Below are 18,519 nucleotides of genomic sequence, written 5' to 3' on the forward strand. Positions count from 1 at the left end.
TCCCACGGAGGCAAAGGGGATCTTCTTGGGGGAACCAGATGACGCACCCCTTGAATAAAGGTGCAGATCAAGGAATTAGTTGCCAACGGGCGTTGGAAGTAAATAGCTAAGGCCGACACTTGGCCCTTGATCGTGCCCAAGGCCAACCGTTGCTTAACTCTTTTCTGCAAGAAAGCCAAGACCCTCGCAACCGAAAACAGGTGAGGGTGCAAATTTTGCGATTCACACCAGAAAATATACATCTTCCAAGTACAATGATAAATTTTCCAGGAAGTCGCTTTCCTTGCCCTCAACAGGGTAGGGATCACAGACTCAGAGAGACCCCTCTCTCAGCACCAGGCCTTCAACAGCCATCCCGTAAAGCAGGAAGGAAGATCGGCCCCTGAGACAGCAGGTCCTCCCTCAGACACAGCCACCAGGGAGGCTCGACGATCAACTTTACAAGGTCTGCATATCAAGACCGGGGAGCCCAGTCTGACGCCACTAGAATTACTGGCATCTTTTCCACTGCCAATTTTCCAATCTGCCGAGGAACCTTAACAGCTGTATCGGAGGAAAGGCATGAAGCAGCCGATACTGGCTCCAAGGAGCCACCACTGCGTCTGGGGCGTCAGCTAGAGGGTCTCGAGCCCTGGCCACAAAACTTCGTACCATCTTGTTCAGAGGAGACGCAAACAGGTCGACCTCCAGGGTGCCCCACCGGGCACACAGGAGATGAAATACCTCTGGATGAAGGGACCATTCCCCTTGGTCCAGAACTTGACCGCCTGCCAGTTCTCCACTCCTGGAATGTGAACTGCTAAAAGAGCCGAAACATGTTCCTTGGTCCAAGTCAGAATCTCGGCACTCCTTGAGCCCCCTTGGTGACTGATGTAGGCCACAGCCGTGGCATTGTTGGACTGAATCCAAACGGGGAACCTTGTAGGCGATTTGTCCAGTGGAGCAGGCAAAGCTTGATTGCTGTGAGTTCCAGGACATTTATCGGTAAAGAGGTCTCCTCTGTCGACCAGACTCCCTGGGCACAGAGATTGTCCAGCACTCCGCCCCAGCTCGACAGGCTGGCATTCGTGGTGATCACCGTCCACAACAGCGGCAGAAAAGACTTGCCCTGGCTCAGGGCGGGCAACAGAAGCCACCACGAGAGCGCTGACCTCGTGAGTCGGCTCAAACATATCATTCTGTCGAAGGACTGCGGATCCTTGTTCCACTTGACAAGAATCTCCTTTTGCAGAGGCCTGGAATGAAAGCAAATGGGACCGCCTCAAAGGTCGACACCATCAGCCCCAAGGCTCTCATGCAAGTCTGCAGAGAGGAGAGATTGTTCTCCATCAGCAATCTGATCTTTCCCTGCAACATCTGAAGTTTATCCTCGGGAAGAAAGACCCTCGCCAGAGAGAAGTCTAAAGTCAGACCCAGGTAATTTAGTCGCACCGACGGGGTCAGCGCAGATTTTTTTAAGTTGATGGTCCACCCGAACTCCTGAAGGGTCTGGACCATGATTGACAGGTCGCCCAACAAGATTGGGTGAGAGTTTGCCCTCAACAGGAGATTACCAAAGGGTAATGCCACAAATTGAAATTGCTCCTTCGCCACTGCAAAAACGGAGATACCTCTGATGTCCCCCATATATAGGGATACGCATCATTGATATCAATGGAGGCTAGAAAATCCCCTTGATTTACAGATGCTACCACCGACCGAATGGAATCCATCCGAAACTTCTGCACCCGCACAAAGCGGTTCAGTGACTTGAGGTCCAAAATTGGACGCACCTTGCGTATTTGTTTTTATATATTATTTATTGGTGGCATCCAGCCCCCTTTAGGACTCCCCGACACGGAAAGGCCCCTAGTGTCTTCTGATGCTTTGGGCCTTTCGCCATAGCCGCCTGTTCGCCTGCCCAGCCAGATATTCTGGTTCGCGCCTGCACACTCTTTCCCCTTCCACCAGATGTTTTGCGGCCTTTCACTCCAGTGTCGGCGGCCCTGTGACATCTTTTGTGGTTGTGCGATGCTAGCGCGGCCGCATCAGACACCACAGGGACCGGGGGATCATCAGTGCACGTGGACTTAGGTCCACTGGCAAAGGAATGCCATTAGAATATTTAGTTCTAATTATAGTGCCTGGGTTTTCAGGCACCTACACTCCATTCACACAGACTTCCATCCCACAGCTTACATTTTACTTCATCAGCCTATATACAGTATATCGAGGGCCTGGTCACTGACTGGACTGGGTTTAGTCTAGCTGTGAACCAGCACACTACCCTCCACGAGGCTACTGGATGTTTGCAAGTCTTTACTTTTTCCTACATTCTTTGTTACACCCCCTTTCCATTTTATCCCCTTCCCATGTTATACCCTTTCCCATTAATATGGGAGGGGGGGGGGGGTTATTACTAAATTACCTAGGCATCCCTTTTTTTTTTTTCTTGCTCCTTTTGTAACTTTTTGTTACACTAGGGAGGGTCCTTGCGTTTTTCTGATCCTCGTGAGTCTCTATAGGTGGGCCTCATATGTGCACCCCCCAATCTATTATTCCTTCCAACTCTTCATCTGCTCCAGTCTCTGACTGGCCCCCGGGAGGTTTATATGCAAGGAGGATTGTATTTATCCAGATGTACGTCCATCTATGAGCAATGGTATACAGTGTGAGTAATTGCATTACCTAATTTTCATGATTTTCTATGAATATGTCTATAAATGTATATGAACTATTCCAATACTGTATATACTAATATGCTGATTTATTGTACCTATAGAATGAATTATTATACTCTCATCCTACACCCTATGAAGAAGGAATCATATATTCCGAAACATGTTGGAAATCCTTGTGAACCCTACCACTATTTGGTTTTCCAACCCTGAGAACCAGTAGAGTTTAGAGTTTTATGGATGTTTTGTTGCATGTTTTTTCATGTACTGTGTGACCCTGTATTGCTCAATTTTATTGTGATATCCATTACCTTTTACTGACTATTTAATAAACTTTTTGATTATACTTCTCTACTGTTCACTGCCTCCAAAGTCCCATGGGTATATTAGTTTCTTGTTTTTTCACCTCCGGATGAAGGGACCACTCCCCTTGGTCCAACTTCTGCCGACTGAGGTAGTCCGCCTTCCAGTTTTCCACCCCGGGAATGTGTACGGCGGAGAGGACTGGAATCAACTGTTCTATCCACATTAGAATGCCGGCTACCTCCAGATATGCCAGGACACTTCTTGTGCCCCCCTGGTGATTGACATAAGCCACGGTCGTGGCATTGTCCGATTGAATGCGCACTGGACATCCCTGAAGACGATCCATCCAAAGTTCCAGGCACAGTCTGATCGCTCGGAGTTCCAATACATGGATCGGTAGTCTGGACTCTTCCAGCGTCCTGACCCCCTGAGCAGAATTTTTGCCGAGGACGCCTCCCCAGCCGGACAGGCTGGCATCCGTGGTGACCACTGTCCAATACAAGGGAAAGAAGGATTTGCCCAGCCGAAGAGCCGGAGAACGAGGACACCATATCAGGGAATCTTTCGCTCCCCGGCTCAGCCGGATCGGATTGTCCAGAGGAGGCAGATTCTTGTCCCATTTACCCAGAATCTCCCTTTGCAGGGACTACGTATGGAACTGTGCAAACGGAACCGCCTTGAAGGTAGACACCATCAGGCCCAGTACCCGCATGCAAGTCCAGAGGGATGACCATCTGCTGGACAGCAGAAGACGAACTGCAGCCTGCATTTTCTGGAGTTTGTCCAGAGGAAGGAACACTCTGGCTAAGGCGGAGTCCAGAGTCAGACCTGGATAGTCCAGCTTTGTGGACAGAACCAGATCAGACTTCTGAAAATTCAGAATCGAGCCAAACTCATGCAGAGTTTGTATGGCGATCTCTAGGTTGTCCACCAGAGCAGTAGGAGACTCCGCTCGCAGAAGAAGGTGGTCCAAATAGCCCAGTACTGCGATCCACTATTGGTGTAGCAATGCTAGCACCAGGGCTAACACTTTTGTTACGACCTGAGGAGCAGAGGCGAGACCAAAGGATAACACCACAAACTGATAATGCTCCTCTCCCACGGCAAAGCAGGGGAAGCGCTGGTGACCGACACATATTGGAATGTGAAAGTAAGCATCCTTGATGTCGATAGAGACAAGAAAATCCCCCTGATGCAGGGAAAGCCACCACCTTGCGAATGGACTCTATTCTGAACTTCTGCACCCGCACAAAGCAGTTTAGTGCCTTGAGGTCCAGGATTGGACGTACCTTGCCTTCCTTCCTGGGAACTGTAAACAGATTTGAGTAAAAATCTTGAAAACGTTCCGATGTCGGAACTGGGACAAATCACCCCTTGAAGTAACTGGTCTTGCACCGCCCTAAACAGACCCTGTAAGCGGTCCGGGGGCAGGCGCAAGTTGGAAGGTAAGAACCTTGCTGGGGGGTAAGAGCGAAACTCGACCTTGTAGCAGGACCGTATGACTTCGTGGACCCACTTGTCTTGTACCAAGGAAGTCCATGGGTCCAGAAACCAGCGAAGACATCCCCCCACCCCCGATACGAGTGAAGGGGCACACCCCATGCTGAAGGAGCCTTGTATGTGGGTCTGGAGAAGCCCGCTCTTGACTTGCCAGACCAGGTCCGCTTGGATCAACCAGAGGAGGCCCGGAAAGGCTTTGATCCCTTGTCAGTTGCCCCTGAGGGACAAAAAAACTTCCTATGAGCCGAGAAGGATAGCCCAGGTCTACGACGATGGCCCTTGCCCTTACTAGCCTGCGGAAGAAAGGTACTCTTCCCCCCTGTGAGACCCTTAATGAGGTCATCCAGGGTAGCTAAAAACAGGCAATCTCCTTGAAAAGGAAGATCAGTCAAGGCCTTTTTAGAAGTTTGGTCTGCAGACCAGCATTTCATCTGAAAAATACGCCGAAGGACCACTGCTAAAACAGAGAGCCTGTTTGGTCCACCAGCTCAGCAAAGGCGGGGGGGGGGGGGGGGGAGCTGCTTTTTACTAGCCCGCAGCCCAAAAGCCACCTCCACCTGGACACAAAGGACTCCAGAACCGCTGTTGGTGCATCGATGGATGGTTAAGACCCAGAGGGCCCCACAGCCTCTAAGAGGGGATCAGGTGGGGAAATGTGCTCCAAAAGACTCCATGAGTCAATAGGGGGACCTCACAAAAAAAGGTGTAAAAATACTGCTAAGGGACACCCCCACCGCTCCTGCCGCACCACTCGGTCGCCAGTAACAGAGCACCTATTGATCCTCAGCAGAGAGGGAGAGGACCCCACCAGACTTACCACCCAGCAGAAACAGGCCCTTTCAGCCACCAGAATAATCTATTCTGCACTCCACATGCGGCAATCAGGAAGGGAAAAGATCCAGGAGTCAGCACCAGGGGATGAAATCATCCGTCCATAGGGCACCAATGTCATGGCCGCCACTAATTTTAATGGCCACTACACAAACATGGCTGCCATGCATTGAGCACACAGACTACAGCAAAATGGCAGTCCCATGTGGCACCACAAGGCTCCCAGGGACCCAGAATGGATCCCTAGGCCTCAGAAAATGGGACATGAAGGAAGGGGCCCCATGGCAGGAGCCCCAATCACAGCCCATCTCCCAGTCGCCGGCAGCATGCCCCCATTGCCAGCACAACACCCTGCTCCCACCCCAGGAGTTGGACCAGTTCATCCCACAACCCCAGCGCAAGTGAAGGGGGGGGGGGGAGATGGCCCACATGGACCACCGAGAGGTGGGGGTGCCTAACAGGAAGGATGGGAACCCTGGGGTCTGACCTTCCCAAGGAGAGGCCCACATCCAGCCCAAAACCCTTCAGGGGTAGAGGGGGGGCAGCTACTTACCATACCAGGAACCAGGCGGGCACCACTCCAGACAGAACCTTCTCCATCGAAATGGGGGGGCTGTCGGCCAGGAGGAATGGTGGGACTCGGGCTGAGACCCGGTCGTATGCGATCTCGCAAGGTGTTTAACTCGCAGGCCACCCCCCGTCCGGTGGGGCTATGTCGCAGCCGACCAGCGTGGAGCTGAGGTCTGCGCGCGCTGGCCAGACTGGGGTGACCACTGAATCTAGATTATCCAGCCCGTTGCCCAGCCTGGCAGTTGATTGTAGATCTCACAGGAAAGAAAAATCTATCTAAAAAGAAAAAAATTCCAGGACCAGAAATCCCAGCAAGGATTCTCCTGACTAGGCAGAAAAAAAAGGAACCTATAGCAGAGAGAGGGAGTATACCCCCTGGGACTGCCCATAGGCATAGCCAGACTTTCTTTTCAGTCTAGTTGTCCTACAACTGAAGGGGGCAGTATAACCCAATGGTTAGGAAGATCAGGAGCTGTGTCCATCAATGAACGAAAGAGAAAAACTTTTTTCAATTTTTTTTTTGTTTTCCCATTAGTTTTGGGAGATGGTGTCATCTACTGGGCATATGCCAGTAGTTGACCCAGTATGTTCTAAAACACTTCCTGAAAAAGTGGCATGTGTGCACCTGCCTATGTAGGAACCCAAATGCATTCCAGTGCCTGTTTTAAGCTCTATTGTCATTCTAGATAGCCAAAGGAAATAAGCTGGACCTACACAGCCTCTGTGATGGGGAGGGGAACGAGATATACTTGCCTGACAACCTGAAACTAAAGCCCCGTACACACGTAGCTTTTGTCGGCCGAACGATCGGCCGTCTTTTGTCCGGTGCTGTCCTGTCGGCTGAAAAGTGCAAAAGACTGCACACGAATTTTGTCGGCCAACAACAGCCGACTGCAGAAGTGATGTCATGTGATGGTTAACTTTCCGTGTGTTTTTTCTTTTCTGAGCATGCCCAGTCTTGCTAATCTGCTGTTTGTCGGCCGAATTCTGTACTGACTGGTGAACAATCGGCCGTTCTGGTGACGGCCAACATTCTGTTCGGCCGAAAATTCCCTGTCGGTTGTCGGAAGCATCATACTAACAAGCCGACAATCGGCCGATCGTTCGGCGGCCGAATATTTACGGCCGACAATCGCTACGTGTGTACGGGCCTTAAAAAGTATAAACTGATCCAAGCATCACTTGAGAATTAGGCCCTGTTCACACCTGAGCAATTTTCAGCTCGTAAAACGCTCATCTCTGAAGTCCTAAAAAGCCCAACAAGAAAAATCCCATTCATTTCAATGGCCCTGTTCACATATGAGCATTTTGTCACCTGAAGCAAAACGCCTGGAGCTCAAAAAAAGTACATGCACTTCTTTTTTGTCAGATTACAAGCATTTTTGTTAGATGTCAATGCTTGCCTCCAAACACCTGCAAAAAATGCCTGAAAAATGTCTGAAAAAACACCTGAAAACAGTACGCTTGGGTGTAAATGGAGCCCAAGTGTGCATGAATAAACAAGGGTAGCAAAATAGTTAAAAAGATTCACAAAAAACAAAAAGCTACACTGTGGCTGACTACCACAGACATTATGCATACACAAAAGATTCCTTGAAAGGTGCATTAAAGGAGAATGATGGAGTTTGTAAAAAAAAAGCATCAGTTTTAAGATGCAGCTGCCCCACACCAGCTCTAAAATTGAGAACTGAAAGATCACATTACTACTAATTGCTCAGTTCTTGGTCTGCTCCGAGCAGAGACCGATGACTGTCAGTGATCGTGTTCTGCTCTGGCTCTCAGCCATGTGCTGAAAGGCAGAGCCAGCTGTTAGTCAGGCAGCCAGGGGGATCCTGATATATTGTCGGGATTTTTTCAGAGCAAGGTGTAGCTCTGCCCCACCTTTTAGCTTTTAGCTGACTCTGGGTCCCAAAAGAACAAAAGTAAGTGTACTTCTGTGAACCAATAGAGAAATATGGACAAAAACCTTTGGCCATACTTCTCTCATAAAGTGGTTCTAAAGGCTTGTTACCTTAACGCATTTTCGGCAGCTCCCCAGCCCCTCCCCCTACCTATACTTACCTGAGCCTGATCTTGATCCAGTGCTGTGCACAAGAGCAGCAGCTCTCCCCAGTCTCATAGGCTCAGACATTGCAGTGGGAGCCATTGGCTCCTGCTGCTGTCAATCACAGTCAGTAAAGAGGGAGAAGGGGGTGGGGCTGAGCCAGCTCGGGAACAAGCCCGCATGAGTGTCCCCATAGCAAGTGGCTTGTTATGGGGGTATGCAGTGGGGAAGAGGATCCATGATCACAAGCGTGGGACCCGAGAAGAAGAGGACTGGGGCTGGTCTCTGCAAAGCTATTGCACAGAGCTGGTAAGTATAACAGTTTTTTTTATTTTTTATTACAGCATTTACAATCACGTTAGGAGAATATTTGTATAGTTGTAGGCCCCTGCACAATACTGGCTTTTGATTTTCGGTCAAGCATGCTTGCGGCAAATTTAATTGGCTGAGCACTTTTCTGACTGTTCATTATTGTCTCCCCTGAGATAGGTCACACCATACACAGTGCTCCTTGCTCTATCCTCCACAGGCACAAACATGCAAGTTCTTTTAAATATATTGTTCAGCAGCTGGGCTGCTGGAGTCCATCCAAACAGAATTTTTGATTTGGTTGCATTGACATTTTATGATAAATTACAAGAATTTATTAAAGGCTGGTTTGGTACAAACCTGGAATTTTAGAGGCTGTATTTGGGGTCCTGGACTGTCTCCTCTCAAGGCACTGTCTTTCGAAACTTTTTGTGAGCCAGAAAATGCAGCCATTGGAACAGATAACAAACCACGGAGTCCAAATGGGTAGAAATGCCATAACCCTGATAAGTGAATACATTAAATTAAAAAAGATCCTCTTAAACCCCCAAGGAAACAGTGAACAGGTAAGCTATATATTTTAAACTTGGATCCCTTATCTGAGCATCCAATCTTTTTTTTTTTTTTTTGGAGTATTCAAATATGTTTGTACTGGGATACAGCAGTCTATATTTTTAACATTTGGCTATTAATTATTGATATTATATTAACACTTCCTAATTAATTAAGCTTCAGTTACATATTTATGTAGTGGGTATTGCTGAAAAAGACACAGGCAAATCAAGTGCAGCCTCTATGAGTGTGAGTTTTATGTGTCAGCTCCACAGGAAGTCAAAAGCAACCCCTACAAGCATTAGCCAATTTATTGCAAGAGGGTAAAAACACCTTTCCTGGCCCCATACTGGTGATAAGATGAATTCCTGAATTAATCTCCTAAGGAATATAAAGTGGAACAAAGGTGAACAAATACCAAATTGTGACCTATGAAATTGCCATGCAATAAGTTCCAGTTATCACAAAGTAATCACAAGCCTTTGTTTCATATGCAATGCCATAATTTCAGTCTAATCAGGGTATTTGGAACCCCCATTATAAGAGCATTGCCCAGTTTCCCAACAGTTTCAATCTATAAAATGACTCAAATTACTTTAGCATTTGATACACTCATATACATCTCCAGCCATAATGACTCTTCAGTATCACAACTCTTCATTCGTTTTTTTTCATCTCTCATTTTCAAATCACTCATATGCAGGCATACCCCACCACCTTTTCAATTAATTCTATCCTTCTGAAACAGAGTGTAACACTGAATATTAACTGCCCAGTCATGCAAGTTGTCTAATCAGAATACTCCCACCAAGTAAAAATATTCCTCAAGTCATAGAAATTTCAGTTCTGCCATTCTGTTTGCCAGACTTCTTGCATTTGTGAACATACTGTAATTTGTTTTGTATTAGTATAATGGGTACTTCTAAAAGTTAAGTCCCCTACCACCAGTATCTGTCCCTCCTTGTCTATATTCCTGCTCCCACCCTTACAGAAACAATAATTTGTGTGATTACTAGAGGAAGTATTCTACTCCATCTATGCTACTTGTATTTCTAATATCATTCAACCAGACATATTTATAAGAGTGACGGAAAAAAGAGACCAAGTAGTCCATCGAGTTTGTCCATTTTGTTTTTATTCACATTTTTTTTGTTTTTACTTATTTTTTGTTAACTTTTTTGTCTGAGTATAAATCTTATCCCAAGCATGGTTGAATCCACTTAGGCTGCATTCACACTTGAGTGTAGCGTTTTCGCGTGGTTTTTTACTGCGATTTTACCGCATTTTTCAGGCGTTTTTGGAGGCAGGCATTGACATCAACAAAAACGCTGGTAATCAGCCCAAAAAGAAGCTCCTGTACTTTGAGCGTTGGGCGTTTTGCTTTAGGCGTTAAAACGCTCAGATGTGAACAGGGGCCATTTAAATGAATGGGGTTTTACTTGTTGGGCGTTTTGGAACGTTTTTTTTTTAGCGTTTTTGGAGCTGAAAAACGCTCAAAACGCCCAGGTGTGAATGGAGCCTTATTGTTGACTGTCTCACTACCTCTGCTAGAAGTCTATTCCAAGCATTAACTACAATTTCAGTAAAATACTTTCTAAGATTAGTTGTGAACTTTCCTCCAGCTAGTTTCATGTCCTGTCCACGTGTTCCTGATCTTGTCTTCATATTGAAAATACTGCCTTTCTGAACCTTATTTACCCAACTGATGTATTTAAAGGTTTTTCAATCATGTCTCCCCTTTACTTTTTTCCTCCAGACTGTATATTATGTTCCTGAGTTATTAGGGTGTATCAATTCAGGGCGAGCTTCTCCCTCTACCCCATCTCCTAACTGTAACTCTGTTACCTATCTCTGGATCCTGCACCTAGTCTCTGCACCTTCCTCTACACTAGCCTTGAGGTCCACACTCCTCTCTAGGTTTTTAATACTCCACAGCGTTGCTAGATAATTCTAAGTAACCTGTAGTAGGTGTACTCCTGTGCTACCAATGGTATACTACTGTGTCAAACCCAAAATTAAAGTAATAGTGTTAAAACTAGAGATCAACGCCGATATAACGGGGGCCGATATGCACTTTCCCCGATATGTGTTTCGGCCTTTGGATTTACCGATATTGCCGTGACGTCATCGCGTATGTTGCACCACATGCCTCCCCGCACTGGGCAGCTCTTAGACGGCCTCCCTTAGCCTTGTTACAGTGTGTTTTACCCGCCGTGGCCACACTGGAGTCTGCATGTTGCACAGGCGGTCGGTCGGGACAGTGAGTTCTACATCTAGTGAGTGATAACAGTGACCAACAGTCTGACACATGTTCTCTATCTGTTCTGTGAGTGATAACCGTGACCAACAGTCTGACACAAGTTCTGTATCTGTTCTGTGAGTGATAACAGTGACCAACAGTCTGAAACACATTCTGTATCTATTCTGTTCTGTAACACAGCCGCTCCGGCCACCCACCGACCACAGCTGCCCGGTGCCAACCAGCCACCCAGTCCCACACCCCCACTGTGTACCAGCCAGCCAGCCAGCCACAGGCCCTGCCTGAGTCCTGAGACTCCTGAGTCCTGATTGTACCAGCTAGCCAGCCACAGGTCATGGACCTGTACGTGCCAGCCACCACACAGGGTGCCAGCCAGCCAGCCACAAAAGGGTGCCAGCCACCAAAGGGTGCCAGCCAGCCACAAAAAGACAGCCAGCCACCCACCCACCCGGTGCCAGCCAGCCACGAAAGGGTGCCAGCCAGCCATCAAAGCGGTGCCAGCAGCCACCACAGGGTGCCACTACCAGCCAGCCACCAAAGGGTGCCAGCCAGCCAGTGTGCCACCCACCCGGTGCCAGCCATGAAAGGGTGCCAGACAGCAATCAAAGTGATGCCAGCCAGGCAGCCACCACAGGGTGCCAGCCAGGGTGCCACCCACCAAAGGGTGCCAGCCAGGGTGACACCCACCCACCCGGTGCCGGCAAGCCACGAAAGGGTGCCAGCCAGCCACCCACCCACAACAGGGTGTCAGCCAGCCACCCACCCACCACAGGGTGCCAGCCAGCCACCCACCACAGGGTGCCAGTCAGCCACCCACCCACCCACCACAGGGTGCCAGACAGCCACCCACCCACCCACCACAGGGTGCAAGCCAGCCAGCCACCCACCCACCACAGGTTGCCAGCCAGCCAGCCACTCACCCACCACAGGGTGCCAGACACCCACCCACCAAAGGGTGCCAGCCAGCCAACCACCACAGGGTGCAAACCAGATAGCTACCCACCACAGGGTGCCAGCCAGCCACCCACCACAGGCTGCAAGCCAGCCAGCCACCTACCACAGGGTGCCAGACAGCCACCCACCACAGGGTGTCAGCCAGCCAGCCACCTACCACATGGTGCCAGCCAGCTACCCACCACAGTGTGCCAGCCAGCCATCCACCACAGGGTCCCAGCCAGCCAACAACCACAGGGTGTCAGCTGGCCATCCACCCACCACAGGGTGCAAGCCAGTCAGCCACCCACCACAGGGTGCCAGCCAGCCAGCCACCCACCCACCCGCCACAGGATGCAAGCCAGCCAGCCACCCACCACAGGGTGCCAGTCAGCCAGAAAGCCACCCACTACAGGGTGCCAGCCAGCCACCATTTTATTTAAGCCTATATTAGTGTCTGACTCTCTTGTTTCAATGGAGATGGATGGAGATAGAAAAATTAAAAGTGTGGTCTCTGACTATTTCTCTTCTCCATCTCCAGGAAAATCAGCAACACTGTGCAACACTTGCAAGACCAATGTGAGCATGGGATCAAGAACTGCAAAAACCAAAAATATGTCTAATCTTTGGGCCATTCTAAGAGTTCATCATGTTGAATTGTATAATGCAGCACAGAAAAAACAAAATGAATCACAAGGTGAATCATCCCTATCCCAGGCAACAATAACAGATATGTTTCAGAAGAAAAACAGGTGGCTAAAATGTGATGGAAGATCCCAACTGCTGGACAGAGTAATCACAGAGATGATGGTGACTAATAACCAGCCATTTACAATAGTGTCTGACTCTGGATTTAAGCGGTTGATGTCCATAGTTGAGCCAAGGTACACACTGAAGAGTGACAAATTGTATCGGACTGAAATGCTGCAAAAGATTCACCAAAAGGTCCTTGACAAAGTAAAGACTATGCTGCAACCAAAGAATGCTGGCAACTCACTCTCATTCACGACGGCCTGCTGGTCAGGACAAAACAGAATCACTAATGAGGCTTATATGCCACTACATTGACAGCAGATGGAAAGAAGGCATTTGGCGTTGAATACAAAAGTGATGCAAGGATCCCACACTGGGGAGTACATAAAAGAAATGTTTCTAGGCATGCTAGAAGAATGGGGAATCAGCAAAGACCGAGTGATGCTTGTGCTGCGAGACAATGGAGCGAACATGGTTAAAAGGTATGAGACTTGCTGAAGTGTCAGACCTCAGTTGCATGGCACACACCTTCCAACTACTGGTAAATGATGGTCTGTCAAACCAGAAAGCTTTGCTGGACATTATTACCAAGCTGAAGAAGTGCGCAGGCCATTTCCACCATTCTGTTCTTGCCAAGCAGCGACTGAGGTGCATTCAGGAAAACCTTGGCCTACCCAAAAACAACCTCATACAGGCTGTTCCAACACGATGGAACTAAACGCTACACATGTTACACAAAGGGTGCAGGAGAAGAAGCGAGCTCTCACTGTATATTCTGGTGAATATGGACTTGGAGGACATTCTTGTCCACTGCAGATCATTGGGACATAGTAGCCAACATTATAGAGACACTCGTACCCATTGAGGAAGTGACACTGAAGGTGAGTCATTACGACTCATCTGTTTCCTCTGTGATCCCATGTGTGAGAGTTCTGAAGATGCTTCTTACTTAACAGAATGAAGGACCCAACACATGGCTCCAAAGCATGTAGGCAGGCCATTAGGGACAGCCTCATCAAAGTTTTGAGAAGCAAGAGGAGAATAAAACTGTTGTGCTTGCATGTCTTTTGGATCCTCAATACAAGAACCATTCTTTCTCTTCTGATGATGTATTGGCCAAGGCAAAGCAATGGCTGACAGAAGATATTCAACAGAAGGTGCAGGAGGTTCTCCCTGACGAAAAGAAAAGTCAAACACAAGAAGAGAAGGTTTCTGATGTGGAAGAGCAGGATGCAGGAGAAAAATGTCCCAAAAGACAACGGACAGAAGAGAAAATGAATTGTGGTCAAATAGATGCAATGTTCAGCGTTTTATTGGGGCCTCATGCAGAGGATTCATCAGAATCGGCAATAATGAGCCTGGATGATGAACTTTATCTATATTTGAAGGAACCAGTAATTGACAGAAGAAGTGATCCTCTTCAGTGGTGGAAAGAAAATGAGGCACGCTACAAAAGACTTGCTTCTCATGCTAGAAGATACCTTTCTGCTCCTCCTTCCTCAGTACCAAGTGAGTGGGTTTTTAGTGAAGTGGCAGCAATTTATGAAAAGAAGCCGTTTAACTGGTGAACATGCTGAAATGTTATCCTTTCTGCACTATAATATTGTTTTACTTAACTGGGAGTATTGATTTGAAAGTGTAGTGGTAGTGTCTGTCCACCAGTCCACTGAGTCTGTCCAATCCACTGTCTAGCTTGTGTCTATCTATTTTTTCTAGCAGTTTTGCACTGACTGCGCTGCGCTGCAGTCAGTGCAAAACTGCTAGAAAAACAAAATAGACATAGTAGACAGTGGATTGGAGTCAGTGCCAGTAGACTACTGCTGCAGTAGAGCGCCACTCACTGCTGCAATCAAATCACTACTGCAGTAGTGATTTAAAATTATTGCAGTGAATGAGTGCCCTACTGCAGCGGTAGTCTACTGACTCCAGTCCAATCCACTGTGTAGCTGTTGCCTTGCTTTTTTTCTAGCAGTATTGCACTGACTGCAGTAGTTGCAGTGAGTGCCATACTGCAGACAGAGGTAGTCCTCCACTGACTCTTGTCCAATCTACTGTGACATGTGTAGCTGTTGCCTTGCTCTTTTTCTAGCAGTTTTGCACTGACTGCAGTAGTTGCAGTGAGTGCTTTACTCAGGGTTCATACACATTTTCACCAATGAAATTCCATGACTTTTCCATGACTTTTCCATGACTTCACGTAAATATTCATGACCTAATGTTTCATGAAATGTCTATGTATACGTGTTAAATAAGAAGAAAATCTATGTCACACCCAGCATATTTTTACTAATATAAATGACCAGCTTTGTAGTGTACAGTGGAATATGAAATATTTATTTAAATAACTCTTGCACAGTAACGACGTTTCATAACATAAACCCTGAGAACCGCTTAGAAATGGATTAACGTAATCCACAGGAGATATAACATAAATCAAGGGGAAGCAACTAAAAAATAAAAGTGTCCAGCAACACTGTTCTGAACATAAATATGAGCACTTACATTCGCCGCATGCAAAGCTGGCCGCTATCTTGCTGTCTGGGAACATAGTCTGGAAAAGCTGACCTGTGTCTTCACAAGACTTGTATGAATAGTGTGAATTAACCACCTTTAGAGCCCACAGTACCTCTACTGTTAGAGTTTCGTTTCTGGATACAGCGTGACTCAAAATGGTCCCTTGTTTTACAGAGGATGAGGTGGAAGCACCGCTGCCGCAGCTGGGAGCCAGTGTCACTTCAGGCGCACGGGTGAAAAAGCCAGCGATCGGATTGGAAGCTGTCGAGCACGCAGCTGCAGACTGGTGCTTTGCACCTTTAGCGTGGCTAGACAGCGCTGCCTCTCCCATGTTCGAAATGTCAAATGTTTTACGACACACTGTACATTTAGCACGTCCCGGGTCCTGATCTTTCTCCAGCCACCTCTCATACTTTTCGTCATGAAGCCATACATTTTTAAAGCTGCATTTCCCTGGCATTGCTGTAACTGTGAACGGACTGGTATGGATGGCACAAAATGCAGCACTTAATCTTTTTAGGCCCAAGCAACAGTCATAAGGTGCAGGCGGACTGGTATGGATGGCACAGACAGTGAGATGCACAAAATGCAGCACTTAATCTTTTTAGGCCCAAACAACAGTCATAAGGTGCAGGCGGACTGGTATGAATGGCACAGACAGTGAGATGCACAAAATGCAGCACAGTAATCTTTTTAGGCCCAAGCGACAGTCATAAGGTGCAGGCGGACTGGTATGAATGGCACAGACAGTGAGATGCACAAAATGCAGCACAGTAATCTTTTTAGGCCCAAGCGACAGTCATGAGGTGCAGGCAGACTGGTATGGATGGCACAGACAGTGAGATGCACAAAATGCAGCACAGCAATCTTTTAGGCCCAAGCGACAGTCATGAGGTGCAGGCAGACTGGTATGGATGGCACAGATCTGATGGTGCACAAATACGGCACTTACTTTTGGGAGAAAGAACAGTGGTGCTCCTGCTTGCCCAAATAAAGCTGTTCAGGTGGCAGTGAGTCATGAAGGTGCAGCTGGAAAAAATGCGGCGCTTACTATTCTTAGGCCGAACCTAACAGTCCCATGAGGCAGAAAAGAGTTCTCACAGAAACTAAGGCGACTCAGGATTGGATGCTTAATTATTTATTTACATTTATTTTTAACATTCCCGTAGGACTGGTACAGTAGGTGCTCGCAGTTTGCCCTACGGTCGGTCACTGGCCAGCAGCAGCCGAGGAAATGATCGTGCACCAATGACAGGCAGCGGGGAGGGCCGGGCCGCGGTTTGCCTGTATGTGACTGGCCAGCAGCAGCAAACCAATCACAGGCAGCGGAAGCATCACTGGAGAGCGGGCCGGCCGCATGAACGTGATGACGCGGGGGTGCGGTAATTGAAACGGTTACCGCCCCCTTCCGCGTCATCATCACGTTCATGCGGCCCGCCCTCCAGTGACGCTTCCGCCGCCTGTGATTGGTTTGCTGCTGCTGGCCAGTCACATACAGGCAAACCGCGGCCCGGCCCTCCCCGCTGCCAGCGATTGGTGCTTGGTGTATGATCTACTCCTTGGCTGCTGCGGACCCGGAAATGTGCACAAGCATAAAATAAAATAATTATACATTAATTTGCAATAAAAAAGTTTTACGCATCCGCTCCCCCCGCCGCTGCCCGCCGCTCCTCCCCAGATTTCCATGACTTTTCCAAAACATTTGTAAAATCGTACTTTTCCATGACCTTTCCAGGCCTGGAAAGTGTCATCTCAGAATTACATAACTTTTCCAGGTTTTTAATGACCGTACGAACCCTGCTTACTGCAGAGGTAGTCCTCCACTGACTCCTGTCCAATCCACTGTGTATGTGTTGTGTAGCTGTTGTTGGCTAGCTTTTTTTCTAGCAATTTTGCACTGAATGCAGTAGTTGCAGTGAGTGCCATACTGCAGAGTTAGTCCACTGACTCCAGTCCAATCCACTGTGTAGCTGTTGCCTAGCTTTGTTTTCTAGCAGTTTTGCACTGACTGCACTGCAGTAGTGAATTAAAAATATTGCAGTGAGTGAGTCCACTACTGCAGTACTATATTATGCATTAATGCACAATCAGATGATGTGAAATGTAAATGTCCCTGCAAGTGCACTTTTCATGTCAGTTTTCATGCAGTTAAGGTGTGAAGAATGTTAAAAATGTTAATAAAGATTAACATGTTTATTAAGAGATTTGTGTCGAAATGTTGTGGTTTTTTTTTTGGGCAAAATTTTACACATGTGAAAATATCGGCCGATACCGATATACGATCAGCAAAATATTCAGTAACGAAAAATCAATATCGGTCAATCACTAGTTAAAACTGTAAAAGCTGCTGCTAGTACCAGATAGTGTTCCGACAACTATACATGTATACAAGTGATATCAGATTGTGCTGCACTGCTCAATATTTTTCTAAACTACTACCATAAACCATTTTCTAACATGTATCCTTGCTCCCAAGACTAAATCCTATATCATATCTATCTCTCTACATTATATATATATAGATAGATACATACATACAGTGCCTTGCAAAAGTATTCGCCCCCCTTGAACTTTTCGACCTTTTGCCACATTTCAGGCTTCAAACATAAAGATATAAAACTGTAATTTTTTGTGAAGAATCAACAACAAGTGGGACACAATCATGAAGTGGAATGAAATTTATTGGATATTTCAAACTTTAACAAATAAAAAACTGAAAAATTGGGCGTGCAAAATTATTCAGCCCCCTTAAGTTAATACTTTGTAGCGCCACCTTTTGCTGCGATTTCAGATGTAAGTCGCTTGGGCTAGGTCTCTATCAGTTTTGCATATCGAGAGACTGAAATTTTTGCCCATTCCTCCATGCAAAACAGCTCAAGCTCAGTAAGGTTGGATGGAGAGCGTTTGTGAACAGAAGTTTTCAGTTCTTTCCACAGATTCTCGATTGGATTCAGGTCTGGACTTTGACTTGGCCATTCTAACACCTGGATATGTTTATTTGTGAACCATTCCATTGTAGATTTTGCTTTATGTTTTGGATCATTGTCTTGTTGGAAGACAAATCTCGTCCCAGTCTCAGGTCTTTTGCAGATTCCATCAGGTTTTCTTCCAGAATGGTCCTGTATTTGGCTCCATCCATCTTCCCTGTCCCTGCTGAAGAAAAACAGGCCAAACCATGATGCTGCCGCCACCATGTTTGACAGTGGGGACGGTGTGTTCAGGGTGATGAGCAGTGTTGCTTTTACGCCAAACATAACGTTTTGCATTGTTGCCAAAAAGTTCGATTTTGG

General features: G+C 47.2%; 1 protein-coding gene across 3 annotated transcripts in view; it reads right to left on the bottom strand.

Annotated features, from left to right (window-relative positions):
* The window catches only part of SUN2 (Sad1 and UNC84 domain containing 2), a 304,040-nt gene that overhangs the window by 133,078 nt on the left and 152,443 nt on the right, over positions 1 to 18,519 (bottom strand). For all 3 annotated transcript variants that reach the window (XM_082266172.1, XM_082266170.1, XM_082266171.1), the window contains exon 9: positions 8,578 to 8,720. In XM_082266172.1, coding sequence (XP_082122298.1) covers positions 8,578 to 8,720 — 143 coding nt within the window. The remainder of the gene's footprint in view (positions 1 to 8,577; positions 8,721 to 18,519) is intronic.

This window comes from Pelophylax lessonae, assembly GCF_965119305.1.
Source record: "Pelophylax lessonae genome assembly, chromosome: 8".
In the NCBI taxonomy this organism is placed as follows: Eukaryota; Metazoa; Chordata; class Amphibia; order Anura; family Ranidae; genus Pelophylax; species Pelophylax lessonae.